Genomic DNA, 26,202 nt, shown 5'->3' with positions numbered 1-26,202 from the left:
CCTGGAGAGAAAAAGAGGCTTAGAAACTCAGAACAGGGTGAAGATTTAAGAATGTCTGAAAAATGCCAGTTAGCTAAGGAAAAATATAAGGATAATATCTCTCAGTACCACATGAAAGACTTACACATAGCTGATTACATTTTATCTAAGTAATTTGAAAGATTGTTTTATGTGAACACTCTCTATGCACATTCTTTTACATGTTCCCTTAAAGGCCTAATACATCATAATGTCATGCATTGTCTCACTGAATTGGAATGTGAAAAATGCTCATTGTGTTGTCAGGCATCGTGTCATCATGTTTGAGATGACAGAGCTGAATACTGGAGCACAAAACTGCTCAGGCAGCAGTTTGCACAGAGGGGCTGCAAAAAGGGCTGCCAAGAAGGTGAAGAAAATAGATTTATATATGAAAAAATACAGAATAACTTCAGAATGTCTCACAGAACAGGCTGACAATTGAATACTGTCTGAAACAACTGAGGATTGTATTTGAACCAGATTATCTAATATGATCTTTATCTTCAAAGATTCCTTTATCTTCAAATCTTGTAGTCTTTGTTTATCTCTAAGTGAGATGCTTGATCCCCTTGTTTCTACCTGTCTAAAAGCCCACAGTGTCTGCAAAGATGCACATGTGGCCAGAGGGATTTTCTAGCTGGTCACTGCAATAAAACACAAGCCCTGATTTAATTTCTGTCAATAGCTGCTATTTTTAAATTAGTGGCACTAGAGAGAAGAAAGCAGGAGTCTCTGGCTAAGTCATACACAGTGGCTTCAGGTATTTTGGCTTTACAATCTTATGCCACATAATGTCTTAGCAGTAGCTATTCTGGTCTTGAATTCTGTAAGTATTTCTGTGGACAAGTAGCATTTCCCCACAGAAGTCCTGCTGAGTTCAGGGTAGCTCAGTAAAGGCTGAATTTAGTATGATCAAACACAAGTCTGTGTGATTTCAGTTAAATCCCTACTTTTAAAATAACTTTCTGTTTGAGTAAGCATGACAAAATCAGATCAGTGGTATATTTCCAGTCACACTCTGATTACAGGAAAGAGAAATCAGTAAAATTCAAACTCAGATGAATTTGAAAAAATTGTAATATTATGGTAGCAAGGTCTTAATTTTTCAATTGTTACTTTTCATAGCAATTGTATTTTCAGATGCAGCTGAGAAATATCAACAAACCAGGCCATCCCAGAAAAATGTTTCACTTATGCTTGAGTCTTTTTTGAGAGTTTTGTAGTATCTGTCATGGCTTATGGAATGTGAGTCAAGTCTTCCCTAGCACAGCTGAATACAGTGAATACAATCAAATACAATTTTAAATTGACATTATAAGGTAAACAAAAGAAAACTCAGAGGAAATCATTGCTGTGCCCTGAGGTGTATCAAAGATACTTTGGTATTTAAAGTTAAAATCAGTCCGTGCTCTTACTCTGAATGTCAGTGTGCAGCTGTATTGCCAGCAAAGCTGTTGCCATGAAAGGGTCACTTAGAAAGTCACGAGGTTTGTTCAGCCTGAAATGTCACGAGTGAAGAAAGCAAAAATCAGCTCTTGGATGTGAAACAACCAAAGGTGTGATAGCACACATGTAGACATAAAAGTACTGCAGTGAAAGGCAGCATCAATATTGTTGCCTGAAATAGGCATTTACAGAAGCTTTGTGTGATGTTTTAGCTTCTCCACTTAGTGTGGGATATAAAAACTTCTAACACTTATGGCCTCCCACAGAGGCATTATGCCAAGAGTTTGAGCTTGCTTGAGTGCAAAAAAATCCCCACTCTTTGTATTAGAAAACTGTATAAGATTAAAAAGAAACAAATAAACCCATGTTGTTCTATATTTAGTTTAAAAGATAGTTTAGTTAGTAGATTTGAAAGGTTAGGTTAATTTTCAAAATTTTTTTTAATTCTATAAACTAGAAGTCTTTATAGCAGATAGGCATTCTTTGATAATACCAGGTAGTTCCTGCATTGGATATGGAGAGTAATTGTGCAGAAATAGCCTTTAGTTTTCCCAGGTATTTAGGAAAAGGTTTGGTTTATTGATAGTTGTAAGGCTTTTGTGGGCACAACAGCAGAATTAAGGCATGCTGCCTAAATATCAATGAAATACTCCAAATGTGAGTTACGGTTCAGTTCAGAAACTTGTAATAACCTGGATACATTCTCAGCTGAAGATTTTGTGAGACCCCCATCCCTTGTTGTGACATTCCCTTGCTGTGGGCTGCCATCCATCCCAAAGCAAGAATCCTTGGGACTGGGGTTTTGCCCTCCCAGCTGGATGTCAATGCCTTTGCTTCAGCTGGTGAGGGCTGTGCAGCACAGCCGTGGGAGCCTCATTTACCTCTCCTTTCCTGCTTTTCTTAGCAATGGAAAAAGCTCCTACCTACCCCTGGGGGCAGGAGTATCTTCAACTGCTTCTACCAAGTCAGCTACTTGAGAATTTATCTTTTGATTACCTTTGAGTGAACAAACTGATTTTTTTGGCTGTTAAGAAATAAGACTAGAATTCCTTTCAATATTCATTGATTTTTTTGGGGGGAGGGAGGATAACAAGCCCCTTGAATATATTAAATACAATGTCATTCAACATATATTTTGGGATTAATGCCTGTTTTACGTTTTGTTTTAATTCTTCTCTCTTAAAGAGCAGCATAGAGAAAATGTGTAGCTTTTAACCGTTCTGTAGCAAAAGTGATTTCAATTCTTTATAATAAGTGGCAGTTCTAAAGAAAAATGAACCCCTAGTATTTGAAAGGTAATTGTATCTGTTGAATAAAGGAATTGCTGGAGGTGACACCTGGAGTTCTCAGCAGCAGGAAAACTTATGAACTTTATCCTGCTAACAATAGATTTTTACAAATTATCTTAATTGAAGCTTTCAAAATGTGAATGCTTTGACACTTGACAGCACTCCTCCTACCTGAACTAGCTGCTTTTCCTGAATGATCATTAATTACTTGCTGATGGCTCACAACTCTACCCTGAAGAAATTTACTGCTTCAAAAATGCACCCATGTGTTTTACAGGTTCATGTAACCATGAAGAAAACCCCCATTTATTCAAAAGCTCTGTATGTGACCTAGGTACATAATTCAAATTAATAGGGATTGGATATGGAAAGCCTAGTAAAAAAAAATACTGGTTTTTCTGTGAACTTGTATAAAGTAGATATACTTGCAAAAGTGCAAACTAATAAATATATAGAACAGTAGATATAGAATTAATGAATATAAGGCAATAAAAATATTTTATTTCCCTTACGCTCAGGCACAATGCACAGCAAAGAAAAGTTTTCTGTTCATCTCATCTATTTCTAACTAATCTCCACGGCTAAGATCTAAATGCAAAAGTTTATTGTTTTGATGTTGCAAAGAACACTGCTCTAGAATCCAGCCAGTGTTTCTTGGTAGCCAAGGTACTGCACAGAAAGATGAATAAACACCAGTAAGAGACTTCCAGAGAAAAAAACAATGGTCAGGAGAACTGCATGAACAAGGGTGGTCAGTGTCATTTTAACCAAGCCAACAGTCAAAGCAGTTGTTTCTTTTAAATGTAAGCAGATGTTATTTGTCCTATTCCAGAAACTTCACTTTTATTAGAAACACTGAGTTATGGCTTTGATTACCTCTTTCTGAGTTTCATCCAAAAGAAGGCTTATATTGTCCATCACAGCAAGACTGTTACTGTCTTTAACTGCTACTTCTAGTCAAAGTGCATCTTCTGAGTCTCTCTTCCTTTTCCTTTCTGTGTATTAGCAAGCAGATACTGCTATTTGTTATATTTGTTTTGGTTATTGGACACAGTAAGGACATTTTTTTGTTGCTATTGTCATTAGTTACATTCATTAGTTCTACAACTACTGCTCCTCATACCTTGTCCACCATCCTGTAGCAGCAACCAATTTCTTTATCTACAGGCATTGATGGTCATGTGCCCTAAAAACTTCAACAGTTTCCAGAAATCATGAACAGTGAAGCCAAGGTCTGTTACCTGTCTTAAACAGGAGAAGGACAGGGAGAACTCTTCATTCCCAGCTTCTCTGAAAATTTGGCCCACTATTTTTACTCTTGGGGTCCTTCAGGATGAATGCAGATCTACAACCACATAATTGCACACTGCTAGCATGAATAATTTGCTTGTTAAAATATACTGACTTTTCAAGTTTGCTTTAGCTTGCAGGTTCACAACCAGCAGCATTTTGTGCTAATGGTCTGTCCACTTGAATTCCTGACGAGAAATCAGGCCTGGTGACTTTATATTTCCTTCAGAAGATTATTGTAGAAGTAACAAGCCTAGAATAGATAGAGATTGGGTTTTTCTTCTGTTCAATCCTCATACAGTGCTGTGACTTTATGGATATTCCTCTTACCTAGGACTGAACACAGTTGTGAGTTGTTAATTTGGCTATTTCCACGATTCTTCCATCTGTATGGTGGTGATCATACTAGGGACTGTGCTTTTATTAAAGTAAAAACTCTCTCATCATTGTTCTCATCACTGAGATAATTGGTTTTAACAATTTAATGTGAACAGAAGTGCCTAATCTTCGTTATTACTGAAAATAATTATAAATTTAATTCTATTATATAGAGTCATAGCTCAGTGAAAAAAAAAAATCTACAGATTCAAACAGAACAGAAAGCTAGGTTATAATTAGGGTTGTGATGTTATAAAGTATATCTGAACATATGGCAGAAATGTTTAAAAGACTATTAACTATTTATATAGTTATAAGTTCAGTGGATTTTTTTTAGATTGCATTTTATTCTTTGGTAGCTATGCAGCATTATAACTGTGAGGCAAAAAGAAATGTTGTCAAGAACCAGAGGAGAAATTTGATGTTCAGTTTTTACAAACAAAAGCCAAGATTTAAAAAAAAAAATCAAACAACAATCATAACATAAAATTTAAAACTCACCAAATATCCCGATAAACCAATATTGTTACCAAAACCCACAAAACCTGTGTGCTCATTTTGTTCAGAATTTTTCAGAATGGCCTACACACTGTTGGTTTGTCTTACAACAAAAAAAGGCAAAAAAAAATTAATAGATTAAAATAAATTCAAAATTAAATATATTCCTCACATTTACAGCCAACAGTTGTATTTCAAAGGGAATTTTTATAACTCATCTAAGGAAAAATATCTTAAAAATATGAAACTTATTTGGATTTATCAGTTATATGATAAGTATTTTGTTGAAGAAGTTTCCAGTGGAAAAATTATTCAGTCAGTAAAGGATTGCTCATAAAATTCTTCTTGAGTGCACTGACATATAGAAGTAAAAATGATAGGAAAATACACTAATTAATATTCAAGAGGGGGAGAATTTCACTGAGCAAGAAATTACCAGATGGTTCAGATAAAGGAATTGTGTCCTTTTTTGCATGGAATATCTGCTGTAGAAGTAGTTACCTAAATTGACCTAGAAAGAATTTTGTGTGATTTGTTATTGTTGTTGTTAGCCTTGTTGTTGTATGTCAATCATTTTAGTGTAAATTACCTGAGCATCAAGAAATATCATTTAACTACTGAGGTTAGAACAGAGTGAATCAATGTTTTTCTTCTGCACCATTGCTTAGTTTGTTTATTTTGATTACCCTGAGTGCTATGGGTTGCCTTGCACCAAGAAAGTTCAGAATACCTCCAGAACTGGCTTTCCAAATGCTGTTGGAATAACAGGTTTTATATAGGTGCTAAACCGAGGGCAAATTAATCCATGCCAAAAGTCTTTCATACAGTACTGCATTAAAAACTAGTCCTTTAATAACTATAAATACTATTTATTATAATATCAGAGTTTACAAGGTTTTGTATTATTTGTGTGTTTTAGATTGGTCTTATAGTTTGCAGTTTTTGTTTGCCATAGACTGACTGCTGTAAAAGTTTTTTTTACTCAAGAGGCCTTTAATCTAAGGCAGAAAAGATTCAAATGGTACAAATTAATGTGGTTAATGAACTATACCATTTTCTACGAACAAAGTGCTTGTTTTACTTAATTATCCTGTGGAGAAGAGCTGCAGACAGCTAGAAAAGTCTGTAGCATGAAGCTGTGACTCAGTACACCCTTGTCACACCTTCTGTTCCCAGTTCTCTCAGCAGGATTAGCTGGGAATACAGCTGTCATATCTGACTGTAATGTCATATTTGGTGGGGTATTATTCAATCAAATACAAAGTGCAAGTTAAAATAATCTAACATATGACAGAACACCTCTATAAAGATTGAGCTATCTGTTTTGCAAAATTCTCATTCTATCTGTAGACTACAGAAATGGAAAAAAAATGGTAGCTGCATTGCATCTCTCCCTATTAGTATTCATGAAATGTATTTTCCCATGTGTTTTGTTGCACATTTTTTGAGATTTTGTTCATTGGTTATGTTTGGGTTTGTTTGTTTGTTTGTTTGGGTTTTTTAATAACTAAAGTCTGGGTAGCAACTAACAGTCTTTTGTTCTCTCACTGAAGAACATTGGGTGGTTTTTCCTGCAGTTATCTTCAAGGACTTTTGTCTCACTTCCACTTCTTCTCTCCCACAGTGGCTCTGTAGGGGACCCTTGAATTGCAAACAGCAAAACCTTTTGTTAAGACAGCACTTTGTCCCCCAACCCTATCAGGATATATCAGCCTTCCCTACATGCCTTGCCTTGCAGACTAAAGACATTTTGCTTGATTATGTGTAAGGCTGTACAGGTTTTTTTTCCCCCAAAACCAGAACATTGTTGCAAGCCCGTTGTCTGTTTTCTCAAAACACCTCCCTTTGAAGACTCCATGTCTCAGACCATGGATTTAGAATGTCTGGGAGCTCTTGCCCTAATCAGCTTTTTGGGATTCCCAGACTCCCCCCTGGACGGGCAGAATTTGGAGATCTGCAGGAGGTCACTAGGCTGGGTGGTCCTTCTGGTGGGACTGGAAACCTTTGGCTGTCGTGGGATTGCTGCCTGAACACACCAGGGTTTGGCTTGGGTGGGTGTTGAAAGATGAGCTGCTAGCTCAGGGAGAGCTCCTTTCTCTTTAGTGGTTCTTAGGGCACAAAATTTCTGTCACCTTTAGAGATGATTTACTCCTGTAATATATCTCCCTGATTTGTATTAGGCATTTCTCCTTGTAACAGTCTCATTTCATAAATCACATATATATAGCCATAACATAAATTCCCAGTTAGGTACTGGATAAGAACAGAATGAGGAGTTCAGCATTTTCCTTCCTTTCTCATATTTTCTGTGTTCAGGTTTTTGCACTGACTTATGTGACTTCTTCTAAGCAATATTTATTCATAACTGCTCACTGAACAAAACAGTAAATATGTGCACCTAATTTTTCCTGAGAAAACATGATGATACTTGTGTAAATTTAAATATAGATTTGAAAATGTATAGCATGGATATCAAGAATATTTTTTCTGTTCTAACATTCCGATTTAATGCATAAAAGAGTACTGGATTGAGTGTGTGGATTTTTACCAGTACATGACATTAATTCTATGCGTAATTGGACTAATTATAGAGATAAATTAATAAAGAACATAGAAACAGAATTATTTATGTATATCTAATTGTGTCATGTCAGTTTAATCTAGTTTTATTAAACAGCTTATTGATATACAAGTCCTGCAGTGAGACATTTGTGGTTCCCAATAGATGTAGAATCCTAACAGGTAGAACAATCATTCTTTATTAGCACTGCAGTATATTAAGAGTTTTTCTATTATGTTCACTGCAATGCTGAAAAGAACAAAGTATTAGAAATTAATTACTGTAATTATATGGTCAATGCCCTACCTATTTAAATTCATGTTTGGGAGCTACCTTGTTGAGAAACTCCTATGGGAAGTCCTAATGTAATTTTTTTGTTTTATGATCAGAGCTAAAATAAAGCTGTTTCATTTAAAATTGTATGGACAGCCTTCCAGGTGAAAGAACAATGGCAGGTTCATCCTCCAAGAGAAAGATCAGCAGGTAGCTTTTTGGTAAATTATTTCGCCCACATTCAAATACGTGTTAAAGTTGCAAAACTCATGACAAAGAGTTTGAAGACTATCCCAAAAATACAGTGCTTTGGTTGGATTGCTTTTGACAGTGGTTTCCAAGCTTCCATGTTGGAACACAGGCTAGTACAGACCCATCTGGCCTAGTCTCAGAGACTGACCCTGAGAAGTGGTTAGCAAGATGCCACGATATTGTGATCTCTGCTCAGATCCAACTTAGTAAGTTAAAGCATAATACTGCTTCCTTCAGCCAGCCACTCAGATTAGTACCTCAAAGAACAGTCAGTTCCAGGAGAAAGGGAGTCCTTGAGCACATCTCTGACACCTTGAAATGACTGAGGATGGAACCCTGTGACTATAGGTTCAGCTGATCTCAGGTGCCTTCACTGACTGTGACTTTAAGGCTTTGCAGTTTTCCTTCAGCTCTCCCAATTTCTTTTTCAGTTCACTCAGTTACAGAGTGTGTTCTTCGCAGTGTGTGACCCTTGGAAGACATTCACATGACCTCCTTTTCATCCTCATAAGGTCAAGTCTGTGCTCTTCCAGGCATACAGCAATAGCCAGCAGTGACCTGGCTTCATTCCCTTGCTTGTGCTCCCAGACTCATGTACCACTTTCCAGGTACCAGGTTCCTTCATTCATCCTTTTGACTCTTTTAAGTCATCCCTCTACAGAAGCTGACTTTCTGTGTTTTGTGATGCTGTGGATATACTTCTCTAGATCATGAGAAAGCTGGGAGGCCTGTCTGTTCCACCCTTCCCATTCCTCCACAGAATTTCTCCTAGTTAGTGATAATTGATATGTTCTTACAAATTAAACTGGAATTTCAAGGAACCCGTTCCAAGATATTGCCAATGCATTTTTATTTCCATTACTCTTATGATTTCTGATAGGTTTCTGTCCTTTTGTACTTTTTTCCCCCTTCTGGCTTTTTTCTCTCTTGTGCATATGTATTTTTCGAAATGCTGCTCTTCCAAATGCTGTTTCCAACAGCATATTTTATTATACTGACAAGAACAGCAACACCTCTGTAGCTTGTCCTACAGCAAAGGCATGACAGAATAAATGATCATAAACAAGTCATCTTACACAATTTCTCTATTTCCTGTCCTTCAGTTCCTCTCTCCAAGGGACAACTGTCCTGGCAAACTGCTGCCTCATGTGGTATTTAAGACCCAAACCAAATGCTGACAGAACAGATGTGACTGCTGCCACTTGAACCCAAATACTAAGGGTATGACAGAATGGCCACTGGAAGCCATCAAGCATTGCTAGACCCCATGTTGCTTGAATTTTGTTAAGTTATGGGGGTTCAGACACTTATTCTACCTGTTCAAACTGCTGCTGGGAGAGGTTACTTTTTTTATTCACAGAATTCTGATACTACATAAGTCTTGTGCAAAGATACAAAGCTTCAGTTTGGATGGCTTAAACTTTCCATATCTCAGTTTCCTATGTATAAATAGGAGAAAATAAATTTATTTATTCTCCACTTTTTTGGTGTAATTTATACTGACACTCTTTGGCACAGAAAGCTGAAGGCTTTGCTACCACTTTGGATATATTCTCATGAAAAGTCACACTAGCTCACGATGGAGAGTAGCTGTTTGCTGCACCACATTGCCTTTCTTTCATGCACATATTCATGGCTTCTGCATCTGGAAGGATGTCTGACAACACGTGTCATCTGCACGTGATGCTGCATGTTTGTAAGTCCCTCTCTCACACTGCTCACAGGAGCTTCTGGTGCATGTATTTAGCTCAGGGCATTGAGCACAAGGGGCTGCATGAGGATGCATCCCTATAATTCACTTAGAGATGTATTCACAAATGTCCAAGTGTAAAGATTGTGCAAAAGATTAGCACATAGACCAAGGAAAGATGTGCAAAGAGAAGACTCAGTGGATGGATAAATCTGTAGTGGTTATTATTTTGTATATTAATTTGTAAATCCTTTGGACATCAGTATTGCTGTAGAGGTTTTTGAAAGTAAATGTATTTATAAATATGGTTTTGGTTGTTTCCACTCTCTTGTTAAAATGCTTAAAACAGAGGAAGGACTTACATAGTCTTACACAGTGTATAGGGGTCTTGCCTACAAAGCTGAATAGTGAGACAGGTAATACCAGCACGCTTGAGGACCCAGAGACAGAAACTGGTAGCAGCAGAATACTGATGTTACTAGTTGTACAGTTGTACAGTTCTTCAAACTGTAATGAAATAATTCTGCAAGTAGATATATGTCTAATATGTAATATTAACTGAATTATGTAGCCGATCAGCAAATAAAATACAGGTTTTATTCTCTAAAAATAGAAATATTTCTATTGAAATATTCAGTGGGAAGGAAGGAAGCCAAAGATCATAAACTGAGACTTTCAGCTACTAAACAGCTACTCCCTGGGGGTTACTGTCAGGCCAGCAATATGCCAGTGCTGTACAGAATAGTCCACTGCCTAAGTGGAAGGAAACATGAGTCACAAATGTGGTATTCAACTGCAATTGTTATTATGGAGGTCAGAGCCCTTGGCTGAAGGGAGAAATAGACCTCGCCAGAAGTGCTGGCACTATCTGGTAAGGGAGTGCATTAAACAAGCATCAATGACAAGTATACTTATAGGAAAGCAAAAGTTTTGTCATTTTATTGCTGAAATAAAGTGGGTAATAATTATAAAAAATAGGAGTTGCTCTCTTTGGAGACATCTTTCCAACTGTTAAGATTTAGAAGTATTTTGAAGTATCTCTGAATTTTCAGAATTTCAAGCATTTTAGTAGAAACAGTATTTCTTATTTTTAATAAACAGCTCATCACATGATACTCTGGAAGCAGTTGTGTGGATTGGCTGCTCTGTTACCTGCTTGTCACCCCTGAAAAGAATGCAAAACAGGAGATGTGATGGTGTGAAAGAAAGAAGTGTCCCTTCTCTAAAATATGATTTTGACAAATTTGTTTCAGTGCTGGTCAAGGAGGTGTGCGTCACGAGGCTTGTTCATCTCTGCTGATGGGTGGGAGACTTTACTAAAAGCACTGTCTTGTTGGACCCTGTTTCAGGTGGGATTCCCTTTGTCCTCACTGGAGAGTTTTTCCAGCAGTCACAGAGGCCAGCTGCATTCATGATAGCTGGGACAGTCAACTGGCTCTCCAACTTCGCAGTGGGACTGCTCTTCCCGTACATCCAGGTACTCAGCACCCTTGATAACTGATATGCTGGGATATTGCTGGTATAGAGGGACGTATGACATGTGAAAAGAAATTTCAGGTAATAGTAAATGTCGTGCTACTGAAGTGGATGACATTCCCACCATGTCTGTGATACAGATCAGTTGTGATATCCACGTCTCCATGCTGGAATGTGTTGGAAAAAGGTTGTTCTGCAGTAGAAAAATATTGCAACCATGGACAACTCTGTATGGCAAGTTCCCCACAGGAATGTTTAAACTATCCAGTCTGATGATTTTGTCTGGGTTCACAGTCAGTGATGGTGATTGTCTCTGCCTTTTTCTTCAGCCTTTAGATCCCCATCATCTGGTTTACCCTATGCTTTGAGAATCCATATTAGTCTCATGGGATAATAGATGCTCTCTGCACTTCCCTCCACAAGCTTGGCTTCATGGCTCTTTTTTTTCAACTTCTGTCAGGCTTTTATCTTTTTTTGCTGGTTCTTTCTTGCTGCAGCTTAATTGCTGCATGGATTAATCTGTTCCTGTCCCTGCTTCCCCAAGCTCCCATAAGCTTTGTTTTTAGTGGATTGCTTGGCTGCATTAGTCACATGGAGGACACTTCCATCAAAAGCTGCCTGAGAATTGGGGTTGTACTTTAACAAGATAAATTTATTTTCAAAAAGAAAAATTGCAAAAGAAAATTAGAAGTTCAACACAGAACAACATTCTCCTGCTCTTATTCCTAAGAACACTTCAACATTAGTGATGCATCATTGTATTGCAAAAGACTTCATGCAGCTTCTAATTAGAAAACAAGCTGAGGTTCTTTTCCTGCTCATGAACCTCTCCCAAGGATTGTCTACACTCTCTGGAGCTCACACTGAAGCTGGTGCTTTATCTCAGGAGTTGAAATATAGCTGATCCTTGCCTGACTGGCCATATCCAAACTCTTGGAAGAGGCATCCTGCTCCACTGATAAGAGTTTAAGAGTGAAGCTCACCACTACAGATCAAAATAAAGAAGTTCTAGGTTTGGGGTTTTTACACACACAGAGGAAAATAACATGGGCAGAGGAAAGGTGCAGGGAGAGCAAACCCTCTGGGATACTTGCACCTCACACCCAGGAGGGAAATTCTGGAATGGTCTTCAAATCATCACCAAGGAAGAGATTTGAGTAATGAGAGCTGCTGCTGTGTGTGCCTTCTTCCAGCTGAAAATTATTTGAGTCTGTGATACCACATGCCTAACTATTTGCAGATATAGTAAAATGATCATACTCTAAAACTTTATACATTTCTTTTTCATTTGACAAGTAGAACAGTTTTTACTATGTAGTACTGTTTTAAATTATCTGTATGAGGTACTTTATGGGAGAACTTGAAAACCTTATAAAATCTGACCTATGATCTAAGTTTGACACCTAATTTAAAATTTCTTCTAACAAAGGGACAAATCTCTCTTAGTTTTGATTACTTGGATCACCTTCAAAATTCAACATGATTATAAAGCCTGTGATCTTTCCAAACTCTGTACATTTACTAACATTAACTGCAGTTACACTGCTTTAAGAGTTTCTCTTCATGAGTGTTTTCCAGCTTAGACACTCTCAGGTGAGATTTCCAAAAGGAGGTAGAGACATAATTCCTTTTCCACTGAGGTCATTGGAACATTTACCAAATGATAGAAAGAACTAGACAGTTTCCTTGGGGTTTTGAAAACCTGATCTAGCCCTTAGGGCAGCCCCAACTCATCCAGCAAATGGAAGTTTCTGTGTGGTTTAACAGCTTTTTCTTCCAGAAGATGAGTTTTAGTAGCATTGAACCTCCCTTCCAGCCCAGCTGGCCAGGCATTTCTGGTTCCACCACCTGCCTCCATGGCAGCTGAGCAGGGACAGAGAAAAAGATCTCAAATCTAATTTGAGATTAATTTAATATGTTTTAATTTACACATTTAATCAGAATACTTTTATTTGGTTCGGGTTGTGGGTTTTTTTTGGAGGGGGGTGTACTTCTTTTGGTTTGGGTTTTTTTTTTAATTATCCAGAGACATTTAGAGAATAATCACATTTTTCCAAAATTGCAGTTTCTGCTTCCTGCAGAAAACTGGGGATTACCCTGAGCTCTGCTTAGCTGTCAGATTTGAATTCATACAACTCAGGACACTCCCTACTTGTTCTGCTAATGCTACCTGACAGATCACCCGATGAAAACTTTTAAAAAGGTCCTCAGTAAATCTAAATTAAAAGGCAAACTACATTCTCTAATTGTCCACATGCATATTAAAGCTTTTTGAGTAATTTAGTGTGCATCCATGTGAAGTTTGCTGTAACTTCGGGGAATTTACCATTATATGTCATAAAAATATCCAGTTGTGTGATTACAAAATTATCCAGTTTAGTTTTAATGAAGATAAATTGTATTTCCAGCTTGAAGGGGTTTTTGGGATTTTTTTTCTTCATTTAAAAAGAAGAGAAATAAAAAAGAAAAAAAGCTTAGAATTTGCACCTAAAGATGAAAGCAGTGTTACTCAGACTTTGATTTTTAAAGCTTTTTCACAAGATCAAACTAGAACATCTCCTCTTCCCCAAGCTTTAACTTTTTCCTATTTCAGTCAACCTTATTCTCAAAATTCAGTTGTGAGTCATCACTTTCTTCACATAAAGGCAATGTCTTCTTCTCAGCTTATTTTATAAACCTAAACCAGGAAAAAAAATGTTTGAGATACCTTCACAGGATGAATGCATAATCCTGTTTGTGTATTTAAATACTAACCTGATTACTAACTGAGAAACAGCAGTCACTGTTTTTGATCCTTGGTGTACTTCTACAAAATTATCCCAAACATTTGGGAAACAAATCTGGTACGTTTGGAGTTACTAAAAAAAAATCAACCAGTAGTTAGTTTTCCAAATGTCACCAATTAACTAATTTGAATGACTAGATTTTTGCCCTTCAACCATCTGTAGATAAATATAATCAAAGAGGGGCTTGAGTCATACATTAAAATATATGGATGAGATTGAAAAGCCAGTACACAAATCAATGTTTGACAAATTTAAAAAAATTTTGAATGATTGAATGTAGCTTCTCTTCCAGGCCTCACCACTACCTTTTTGAGGTGTTGAAATGTGAACAGGGACACAGTAAATCAGAAATTACAATGTACATATATATATAGAAATGGGTGCAATGAGTTGAAGCAGACACAGGGAACAACAAACCAGCAGAAAAGTATAATTTAAAAGGCTGGAAAACTTCTGGTGCTGTAGAATAGGCTTCTTGCATTAAAGTAATACTCTTCATTAGCAGTCAGTTTGCAGGGACAGACTTCAGTAATCCAATGGTGTAGTAGGATCCTAAATTGCATGTTATCTAGAAAAAGTTTCTGTTTACTGTTTGTGATGTGTTGCGTAAAAACAAAGAATTACTAAACATCAATAATTACCAAATAATTTCCCAACTTGCTATTCTTATTACATGTTGATGCATTTTTATTCATATTTCTAGTTGTGCTATTAGACTGTTATGAGGCACTTAAAGACTACATGGTGAATTAGTAATATACTGCAGGAAAACAACAGATTTCTCCAGAAGTTTCCTGTCATAATAATTTCTCTTTCTAGAAGACTGTGCAGTGTCTTTTTTTGATGTTAAAGTCAATTGTATATTCAGTACCTATTCAAGAAATATTTCCATTGCTGTGTATTTTATATTTTTAATTTTCAAAACCAGCTCATTTTCAGACTTTCCTCCTAATACGAAAGTTTTCAATAACTGAGAAATGTGGAAGAATATCCAGTTATGATTAGAGAACTGCTATATGGAAAACTGATTTCACTTTTAACTGGGGTTGACCAAAATAATCTGCTTGGATCTGTGATCCAGAAGGAGCTCAATATCACGTGGGATAAAGGTGCTACAAGCCTTGAAGCCTTAGTTCAGGTTGCTTACTAGTACAATGCCAAGACTTGTATGTGTGTTTATTTTCCTCCTTTTAAAAACTGATTTATTTGTGCCTGTGAAGTAGTACTTCTGAGATATTACACTAATTTCTGGAGGTTCTCTTTTACTTCTATTTTATTTCTTCCTTAATTTTACACTAGAGATTTTCATCCCCATGTCTCAAGATTCATTTACTCAGCACGATTGGTTTTTGGTTGTCCTTATTATTTCCTGACAGTGTAATAGTATTCCTTGACTTTTCCTATTACTCAGCACAAGGATTTCAATAACAGGTGTGCACAGAAAGTTATGCATAGTTTCCCCCAGCCAAGCTATTTCCAGCTTCCTCAAATACATTGGATGTTCCATGTAATGACAGTGTCCCTATATCAAGGGAAATGGTTAAAGTTCCCCTCAAAGATGAGAAAATGAAATGTGGGTTCTCATTAAGATAAGCACATCTAACCCTCTGATAAGTTAGATGTGCTGATTAAGATAAGCACATCTGACCTATCAGAGGGTTAGATGTGCTTATCTTAATTACAATCAACCCACTTCAGGAATACAATATAAGCATCTGTTATATTTTTATAAGGAGACAGTGAGCATTTGAGGGTCATGGTTGAAATTGCTGTTCATGTCTAAAAATGTCTCTACTTTTTACTTAGGAATTATGTTTCATACATTATACTTTAATGCTCTTTCCTTCTTCATTGTCCTGCACTTTCAGCAGAACCTTAATTTATATCTGGAACAGAAGAAGGACAAAGGGTAAAGGACACAAGCCCTTATCCATTTGTTTCACTGCATTATGTCAATTTGAGGCAAAGTGAAGTGAAATGTCCACATGAATAACAGTTTTTCTGCTGATCAAATTTGTAAGACATCGAACCATTATCATTTGACCTCACCACTTCAAAAGCCAGTTTGACCCACGTCTCATGACACTAATCTTCATGGAAACTTCCAAATGCAAGGTCCCATTGCTACTGTCAAAGGCTGTGGCTTTGCAAATTGAGAATTTAGGGTAACATTTGGCATTTGCTGGAAAGAACGAGTTTTGTTTTAATAATATTAATGTGTTACACTGGTTAAATTGATTCAGAATTTGTTCATTTGCTCATTTATTTTGCTGTATCTGCCCTAGAATATACATTCTCCTGTTTCCAGTATCACAGTCCTTAGAATTTAACCTTTGCTACTGAGTGTGTTAAGTCAGTAAGCAACTATTGTTAAATAGCATATAATGATCCTTTCAACTACTTTTAGATTCCTCCAGAATATGGTGTTCACGGCATGCAAGCTATTAACAGGAAGACTGTTCTCAGCTAGATTGCTTCAAGAATAGCAAATTGTGCAGGGTTTTTAATTAAAACCACAATTCTGATCATTTCAGTGTTAGGTTTTTTTATTTGTTTCAGTTTAATTTTTAACTTTAAAAATGAGCTCTTTTGCTCAATCGTTTTGAGCACAAAAAGTCAGTTCATAATGCTAAAAATGAAGTATTCTTTACTATTGTGTTTTAAAGGATGTGGGGGAAATCCCTGTACATTCTCTCTAATGTATAGCAGCCCTCACAACCTGGGAGTATGTTTGTTCACCTCTCTGCTTAAGAAAATGTGGCAAAGCTGCACCTATTTATTCATACACTTCCCTTATGCAACTCTATCTCATCCTCAAAGTCAGACTGATTGTTTGCCATGCTTGGGAGCTGATCTGGGGGAATTGCCTGAGTACTTCAACTTTGATTCTTTTTTCTGGTAATTGCATGCGTATCTTAGGTAAATCACTCCTTAGTTATATTTTTTTTTTATTTCCACAAATACAAAGCCTTGATCATCTGCAGAAAAGAGAAGACAAAAATGAATAATTCAGGATTCAGCTGGCTAGAATTTGCAGAGATGCTGTTTTTCAAATGGCCTCCTCAGAAAACTGGTATTAAAATAGAAGGTGACACATTTAAAATTTTATGTTAACTATTAAATATCCTGTACAGCAATAGCCCTCACCAGCCTCAAAAAATCCAATGTAAATCCTGCTTTGAAGAGGTTTTATTAGTCTGCTGACTTAGCAGGTGCTTCCCTCAGGAGATTGCATCAATAAGTGTGACTGCTGCTCTTTTGCCCTGCCCCATACACCTGTAGGGCAGGTGACCTCAGAAGCCTGGCCCTTCCAGGATCCCCCCTGTGTATCTGCCCTTGGCTCTCAATGGATCCCTATCAGGAGACAGCCCTGCTGCTGTTTAGGAAACCACCTGAAACTCAGCTCACCTTTAACCTTGGGTGTTCCTGCAGGAGGCTGTGCTAAGGGAAAACAGCTGTAAAACAGGGGCTCTTGTAGAGCTTTGTTCTGACATCTTCTGACCTTTGTCTAACTGTGCACGTAAGAGCCTGGCTTCAGGTACTGCTGAGGAAATGCTCCTAGCTCTGGCAGGGCTGCCTGGCTTTGGGGGAGGAGAAGCAGCTTTGTGGAGGTGGCAGCATGTCCTGAACCTGAGCAGTAGGAGCAGGCAGTGTGAAGGGACCTGCATGAGTGGATGTGTCAGGGGGATGTGGATGGGGCTGCCTTGGTGCTCCTGCATGACCAGGACTGCTGCTGCTGCTGTTTCTGCTGCTGTTTCTGCTGCTGCTGCTGCTGCTGCTTGGAGCAGAGGGTGAGGCAGTAACCTGTCCTGACCTGAGGCAATGCAGAACTGCAGAAACCACACACTTTCCTTGAAATTTTTCCTATTTGCTCAGAATTTCATTCAGAATTAAACTCTGCATGAGTTATAAAAAGTTTATGAACGAGTGGTTTTCTTAACTGTGAGTGTAAAATAATATCCAGCTTTAAGGAAATATTATAACCTAAGAATACCTTGTGACAAAAGGGCTTTTTGTAGTCACCCTGCAGTGTTCCTGTCTGGGAATTATGAGCCTGTTGGACAAATCATGCAGGAAGCAAGTGCATAAATTTATAAGTGTATAAGTATATAAATGTATAAACTCTACAAAATCCACTTGTAGGATTTATAACAAAATTTCTTTTTTTTTCGTTTATTCTCTGTGAAACTTCAGTTGGATGTCCTTGAGGGCTACTTCTTAAGGAATTAAGGGATTAAGAAGAGTATGATAATTACAAATAAATTTAAATACATTAGGTAAAATAATTGTAAATAAAACATGCACTCATGAGTGTTAAAGTCAATTAGAAGAGGTTTACAGAGATATGAATCAAGGACAATAAACACTGCTTTATTTAGCTCATGGACAGCCAAGAAATAAAGAGGAATTAGAAAGTTGGGACAAAATTGTGGCTGCACTACCAAGAGACACAGGTAACTTATTACATTTAGTTGCCATGTTTATTCATATGAGGTATTAATGGTTCGTTTCCATCATGGAGAGTATTTAATTCAGTGAAATTTTAAAAAGTGAAAAATTTGATTCTGGGTTGAAACTCTGCCATTCAGAGTTGTAACAACACTTGTAAAAACAATTACAAATGCAGAAGATTCAGATGTAAAATTTAAATTCTTAGCATGACAGGATGATTTATGAGGCACTGCAAAATTATTTTCTCCTGTCTTCTATATCCTTTTGCTTCTGCCTCTGTATAAGCTTGAAAGTCCTATTTGTTACATGCTGACATATTTCCCCCCACGTTACCCATGCTGTTTGGCTTGTGATTGTCAGCTTGCTCAGGACTTCATGCTTCTAGAATTTAATGAAAAAGCATTGATGATCTCTACAGTCCATAGACAGTATCAGAGGATACACTTGCTAGCTTTTCCTGTTACAGGCAGCGTTTGAGGCACTGAATTAGGTAATGAATTATCCACAGAAACAGAGAACGTTGTGACTAGGCAGGCTGGAAATCAGCCATGGTACTAAAAAACGGCTGCAGGAAAGGTTTTTATCTATTTTTTTCTTTCTTATTCCAAGCAGGAATTAATGTTCTTCTTGGACACCACATATGATGTATAATGAGCAAGTGAAACATAAACATAGTGCTAAGAATTGCATACACCTTTAGCACCCAGAGCAGGGAGTTAAACCAGCCTGCAGTGTAGGACTGGTGTGACTAGTGATGATGAGAGTCTGTTACAAAAATGTGCAAAATGAAGGTTGCCTGGCTCTTACTTATTCCAGTTACATGCTTTTAATGACATCTATAAATATGTTAGTTTAGGAAGACAGGTCTGCTTCCTCTGTCCTGAGTAGTTTTCCCTGAGGTAACCCCAGCCTTGCAGCACCTCAGGTGATGTGCGAGGAGTCCAGCTCTCCTTGGGTTTGCTGTTCATGACCTCACACAAGGCACCACAGAAAGGTGGAGATTTTTGAAGTTGGAGATTCACTTTCTAGTTTGGTTCAGCCTTGTTAATAAAAGCAATTAGAAAAATATGGAGACGTAATATCAAACCTCTTCCAAGTTCAACAAAGCTCAGATGGGAATGTGGTATTTATCAAATGGTTTTTCACAACTGTGCTGTTGAAAGGTAACTAATAGCTGCTAAATGATCTTATAATCACCAAGCAAGAAATATTTACGTTTCAGTGAAGTACAGCTCCTACTGGCTGGTTGAAGCCTTTATAATCAATTTATAAATTAACTTCTTTACACTTCTTTACATCTACTCTCTTTGCTTTTGCAGTGAAATAAAATCCATAACATTCAAATATGGTCTGTACTTTGCATTCCCTTAACTAGCTCTTACACTTTCTAGCATGAAGAGAAATTCATTTTATGGATTTTTTTTTTCCTGCTGTGAACTCCCGTAACCATAAGAGTTGTAACAAATTTGGGATTTATCTTCATTTATTTTGCAAATCTCAGAGCCTGCAACTGCTGTGATGGAGATGTCCTTGGCCATGGCAGTTTCTCCACGGGTTTTGTAGAGGTGCACAGCACTGCTAAAGCGTGCCTCAGTGTCTGTACCTAGGAGCTGGGAGGCTGAGTGCAGAACAATCCAGTGAAAAATCTGCCTCACTCCCAGAGACCCCGGGGCAGTGCCGGGCTCAGCTGAGCACAGTGCAGGATTCCTGCCCTGCCCTGCCCTGCGGTGCTGCCTCAGCTCAGTCTGGTGTCTCCCCGTGCTGCCCAGATCGCAGCTCTGCGCGCCGGTGCCAGGAACCTGCTTGGCTGTCAACAGGACACAGGCAGTGTTGGAAGAACCAAAATTCCATGCATTTTTATGAACTTCTCAGCACTCCAACTAGCAATGACTACCAGCTTGTACTGTACTTGGCTAAAAATTGCTCCATACACCCCACTTTTACTTTCGTTCAACCATTCCTGCCTTTCTTCTGAATTTTTTCTCTTTTGTAATGACCATCTCCTCTGTTTTTTTATTCACAGAGTGGTTTACAGACCTACTGTTTCCTGGTGTTTGCTGGCATCTGCTTTGCAGGAGCGGCCTACCTGTTTTTTGTCCTGCCTGAAACAAAAAATAAGACATTTAATGAGATCAGCCAAGCATTTGCCAAAAGGAATAAAGTAACTTTAGAAATGCAAGAGATGAACCACTACCCAGGGGAGAGGAAATCCAGCGAATTACAAGAATCAAACTTCACATCTCCAGTGGACAACGGGGAAACCAAAAAAGGGATTGTGTAAACCCGGTATGCTCTTTCAAGGGATGGGAGAAGGCGTGCTCTTTTCATTTATAGCAATGCACAACTTGTATATTTTATGACATCATGAACTGCTTCCCCCTTGAAAATGTCCCAAGTGAGTATGGGTGAACTCATTAGCAGCTGGGGTAATGGTTGAGACAATGGGGAGGACGAGGAGTGGCAACTGCTAAAATAAATGAGATGGAGTTTCCTTGGCACCTGTGAAGCAAGTGCTGTGCTGAGTGGGATGGGGAATACAGACTTGGAGATGTGAAGTGGCAGTGGGGAGCCAGGGTTTTGAGGAGCAGCTGGCTGAGCGCCCCTCTGCCTGCTCTCTGCAAGTGGAGGAGGTGGCAGGGACAAGGGAAGAGATCCCAGTGGAGTCTGCTGAGAAGCAAACCTGAAATGGTACCAGAATGGATTTCTCCACATTTCCCAAGATGTCATTCAAGCTGCCCATGAGAACTGACGTGACACTTCCCTGTACTCCCATTCTTTTTCTCAATATTTTGACTTTCAGTTGCATTGTCTGAACATCTCCCATGTTCCCACAAATGGGCAGCTCTGGGTTCTGATGAGTTTCCTTGTCTCACTTGTAAATCCTGATTCACTAGTAATAGTGTTGTCTATAGTTTCTGTGTTTGCCAGCACAGCACTTCTCTGAAGATGTATATTTACATAATTTTATTTTTTAGGAATAAAACTTAGAAGCTTTAATAGGAAAAAACACTAAACCCCATGGTGAAGTGAAAGAACTCTGATGGTATGTGTAGGGCATAGTGTTGAAACAAAAATTCAAACATGAAGTGTTCCAAGGGTTGGGGTGTTTTTAATTGGTTTGCTTGTTTATTGTTTTTCTTTTCAAATTCCTTTTAAAACAAGCCTTTGGAGCCCAAATTTCCCTGAGACCTGGTAACTTAGTTCTTAACACTCAGATCTCTGCATAGGCATTTGGACACCTATTTCTTGCTTAAACACTGATTTGTATTTGGGCATTAGATTCTGAAGCACCAGGCCTAGTTCACATTAATAAGTTTCTAAGTTGTCTAAAGCTTTGTAAAACTGTTTGATCTCATGAGAGAAAGACTCAGCAGGCTCTCGGTGGTTTGGAGAACAATTTATGGGATTTTTTTCTGAATGAACACCATCTTTACAGTTTTTAATTTTGATAACAGTTTTTCTTGATCCCTCTAGGCACCTGGATGTTGAGGGGTAATAAGAAATTTAAAACTAAATTATATGAAAAGTCAATAAGTCTTTGAGCTGCTCTCAGTTAGGAGGAAGACACAAGAAAAAAGTGCAGCATGTAGGTAGAGTGAAATGCTTCCACAAGTTATATTTACTAATTTAGAAATTAATGCATTTGGAGCATTACTGTGAGAAAATTTGCATATATATATATTCATAAATGTATGCATATATGAATATATATATCTTCCAAGTATAAATGTATATTAATATTCAATGGCTTAATATTAGTGGCTTTGAGGTGAAAGAGGGTAGATAGAGACTGGATATTAGGAAGAAATTATTTGCTGTGAAGGTGATGAGACACTGGAAGAGGTTGCCCAGAGAAGCTGGGGCTGCCCCATCCCTGGAATTTTTCAAGTCCAGATTGGATGGGGCTTTGAGCAACCTGGCCTAGTGGAAGGTGTCCTTGCCCATGGTGGGGGAATGGAACAAGATGATCTTCAAGGTGCCTTCCAACCCAGGCTATTCTATGATTCTGTGATTTATAGTCATATATATGCACACACAATGGGTAATTTTTTTCTGGTATCTGGGGGGGAGTTGTTTCTATATCTCTAAGTGATAAGCTGTTTTTTGTTTTGTTCTACACTGTAAATTACACTGTAAATTAAAATCAGACATCTTAATGTTCAGCTGTTACTACTAATTTATGTATATAGTTTTATACTGTGATTTCTTTGTATGTAATGTATTTACCACAGACATTGTAAGCTGACCTAATAGGGTAATTTCATTACTAGGTAATTGACAGAAAATTGATGGGTGCTTTTATGCCAGACTTTATGCGGTTTTTTTACTGGGATAGAGGTACAGCAGTATGAAAATGAAATATATATGAGAAAGAGAATTAAGAATGAAAAAAATGTATGGGTTTGGTGCTACTATTAAGAAAGAGAGCAAAGCAGGATTATACCAACTGACAGTCATAAATGGAAGCTAACCAAATACTATGGAGAAAACTGAAGAAAAATATTCTTTTAATAACCACTTGTAAAGTTACATATACAGTAAATGAAAATATTACCTTTCAGTGCCTTTAGTTCCCTGTTCCAAGGTTTACATGAGGCTTGCTAAGTGAATGGTTATGTAAATATTGAGTGTGAATGCCAGCCCTCCAGAAAATTTTATGAAAAATTTATTCCTTTTTTTGCCTGCAGGGTAAGACTGGCAAATTCAGACCTTCTCCTTCAGACTGGGAATCAGCTTACTTTGTAGTTAAGGCTACTAACATGGTATGATGAGATCTGCTTTGAGCCAAGCGGGCAAGATTGGAAACCAATATTGTTAGAATGAGAAGAATTTAATACTTAGTGCTGTTCATTAATGTACATTATAGACACTGTTGAAAATGTTACCATTAGATAACTTTAATTAAATATCATGCTGGCAGCAGTTGTATCAGAAATCAGGACTTCTGCAACAAAATCAAATCATCTTCTACTTGCCTACAGTTGCATTTGGAGCCCAGCTCTGAATGCACAGGTAGAGATGTCTTAGTAAAATTTCCTATCACAGCTCGGGGGCCTTGTACAGCATTAACAAGAAGGGGTCATGTTTTAATTTCTGTAATCCCATTTGCCCTCCTCTTGTCCTAGATGGGCACACACTTTCTGTGTGGCAGCAAGAGCTGCTACAGACTGGGTACGGTGTGGGACAGGGGTTCCACGTCTCACCAGATTTTTGTTACCATCCATATTCAAAACAATTCCAGGCCAAACTAGTGCTTTGCTCACTGCCCAGGGAGGTGTCCTCTGCCTTGGGCTGTGGAAGTTTCAGATGTGCCAGTACTTCATTAACTTTCTCGTCTCTGACGCAATGAGAGTTTTTGTTGTTCTTGAAGTTGTTCTATATCTAGTTGTTCTAAAGTTTTTTTCATTGCTATGCTGCTATAGTTTCTCCAGCAATGAGAGGATAACATGGAAAATATCTGCAATTTACCATTTATTTTTTCTTGTTGAATGTATCAAATTGTCTAGAGCCTGTGTGTTTGTCAGCAAGTGTTGTATGGTGCCACATTCCCTTTTCCTGTCTGATATGGGGCTGAAGTGCTGTGAGGTTGTGTTTCTATGGATAGCACAAGTCTGTGTGATCAACTATGTCCATGCACAGTGATTGCAAAATAAACCTTTGGAATAAAATTAAAATGATGTGGATTTTGTTCTGGGTAAATCTGAGCCTCCACACATGCACATGTTTCAATTCCCTAGGGTTTTGTATGTCCCAGTACAAGGCTGTCCAGGCCTATGTCTGGATGACCCCTGTCACTGTGAACTCCACAGCTGGGTGGTTGGGAGTTAGGGGAAGAGAATGGTCCCTGAAACTTTTTATACTTTGTATACTTTTTGAACATTATTCATATTTTCATTCTCAAGTCAGATTCCACACTTGATTCTTTCATATGGTTATACTCGGCCTTAGAAATAAAAATGCAGACAACAGTGTAAGGAAAATTATTAAAACAGGCTAGTGGTAGTAATAACTCTTTATAAGAACTGTTGAAACTGGTGAGGCTTTTTGCAGAAAGTCTTCATTTGCAATGGATGAGTTTGACTTGCTACAAGTCTACTTTCTGATGAGAAATTCAGTCAAGTGACTATTTCTGCTACAAGGATATGCAAAAAACTGAAATCTGAAATAGCTATAAAATTGAATTTCATACTTCAGGTTTTGAAGCCAATTTTCACTCCACAAGGATCAGCTTTTGGTGGGGGAAGATGTGAGTAATAATCCATATGGGAAAATTTTCATCTTCAGAGTAAAATTTAAAAAAAAAAGGTAAAAAAAAAAGGCACACACTCCAAAACCAACTCTTTGAAATTTGCTTTCTTTCATTTGACTATTTTTGTGTACTTTTCCTTACAGCCATCACCATATAAACTATTGGAGCACACATCACCTCACACAGTAGGAAGAACAAATCCAAGTAAAGCATCCTTAGGAAGTGCCTGTGGACTTTTCCTTTCAGTCTAACTCTAGTAAACAGAGTTCAGATAAAATCTAAAAACCTGAAATACATAGACCCTAACTGAAGCAGGTTTGTTAAGGTAAACCTCGGTGCAGTTAAAACATTTAGGTTTGAGTCCATACTTAATTCTCTCTACAAGTGATTTTGTTTGAAAGTGAGCTCTGTGGAAAGGTAAATTTCATGGCAAGTGCTTGGTACTTGGACTCCTAATCAAGTTATCACAGCTCAGTAAGCAATCATGCACAACCTGAGTCACCAGTGCCTCTTCCTTGCAGGCTAAGCTGCATTAACCTTGCTTTTGCCATGATCTAAGAGAAACACGGGCAGTGGATAATCAAGCTGGTTTTTGAGATGTTCCTGCTAAAGCTTCACAACAGTTAAACTCATTTAAACTTGGATTTTGAGGGTTTTTTTTAAAAAGTACGTAAGAAAAGCTTTCATGAGACATTTACACAGTGAGTAGTGAAGTCAACAGGAATCTCCTCCAGTGGTTTCAACTACACAAGTGTGCAAGAAACACATGGCATACATACAGGAATTCTAAGTTTGGGAAACCAAGCACATTTTATCTACTTACATAGTAAACCAGAGGCTTCTTTTCTCAGTCTAGGAAAATAATGGTATAATTCAGAGGCTGCAAAAGCACAGATCTGAGGCATTTCTTCTGAATTTGGGAGAATAGGGATGGTTGGTTGGTTGAAGATTTGTTGGGGATTTTTTTGAAGAGAACACTTTTAGTCTGGGTTATATACAAAAGCAGAGTACCAAGAATGAGATTGCTGGAGTCATTGGTTGTTTTGAGATTGTTCCCAAAAGGTATGAAGCCAAATATAACTCTGCCAGACCTTTGAAACACAATCCATTAAGAGCATGACCTTGGAAAGGTAGCAGCTAAGTTGTCTGCTGCTGTGTGAGGTGCCATGCAGAGACATTGATTTCTGTTTCATTTTCTCTTGGTCCTCTCAGTTTAAAAAGTCAGTCAAGCTAAATGCAATGCTCACCTCTACATTTGTTCCACCTTCTGTTTCTGGCTTGTTCCACCCAATTATATAAAAATTTTTACAGTTCACACTTCAAAATCAGAAAGCAATAGTTGCTTAGGAAAAGCAAATATGCCAAAGATTACAGAAGTGAAAAATACAGTTTTCTCTACAGGCTGAAATTTTCAAAGATGAATTCAAGAGTTAATCCCTTAAATCCAAATTGCACATATAATTTCATCTCTTTGAATTAAACTCTACTGTCTGTGTATATGCGTAGACATATATATAGAGAGACTTTTATGTTATCCATGG

At 37.7% G+C, this 26,202-nt stretch overlaps 1 protein-coding gene across 2 annotated transcripts in view; it reads left to right on the top strand.

The window, feature by feature from the left end:
* SLC2A9 (solute carrier family 2 member 9) overlaps window positions 1–24,086 on the top strand; it is a 102,240-nt gene extending 78,154 nt beyond the window's left edge. For both annotated transcript variants that reach the window (XM_063401618.1, XM_063401617.1), the window contains 2 exons: window positions 11,047–11,174; window positions 20,435–24,086. In XM_063401618.1, the coding sequence (XP_063257688.1) occupies window positions 11,047–11,174; window positions 20,435–20,692 (386 nt within the window). In that variant the 3' untranslated portion in view covers window positions 20,693–24,086. The remainder of the gene's footprint in view (window positions 1–11,046; window positions 11,175–20,434) is intronic.
* Window positions 24,087–26,202: the final 2,116 nt, after the last annotated feature.

Source organism: Prinia subflava, chromosome 7 (genome assembly GCF_021018805.1).
Source record: "Prinia subflava isolate CZ2003 ecotype Zambia chromosome 7, Cam_Psub_1.2, whole genome shotgun sequence".
Lineage (NCBI taxonomy): Eukaryota > Metazoa > Chordata > Aves > Passeriformes > Cisticolidae > Prinia > Prinia subflava.
This window is presented reverse-complemented; position numbering and strand designations above follow the sequence as displayed.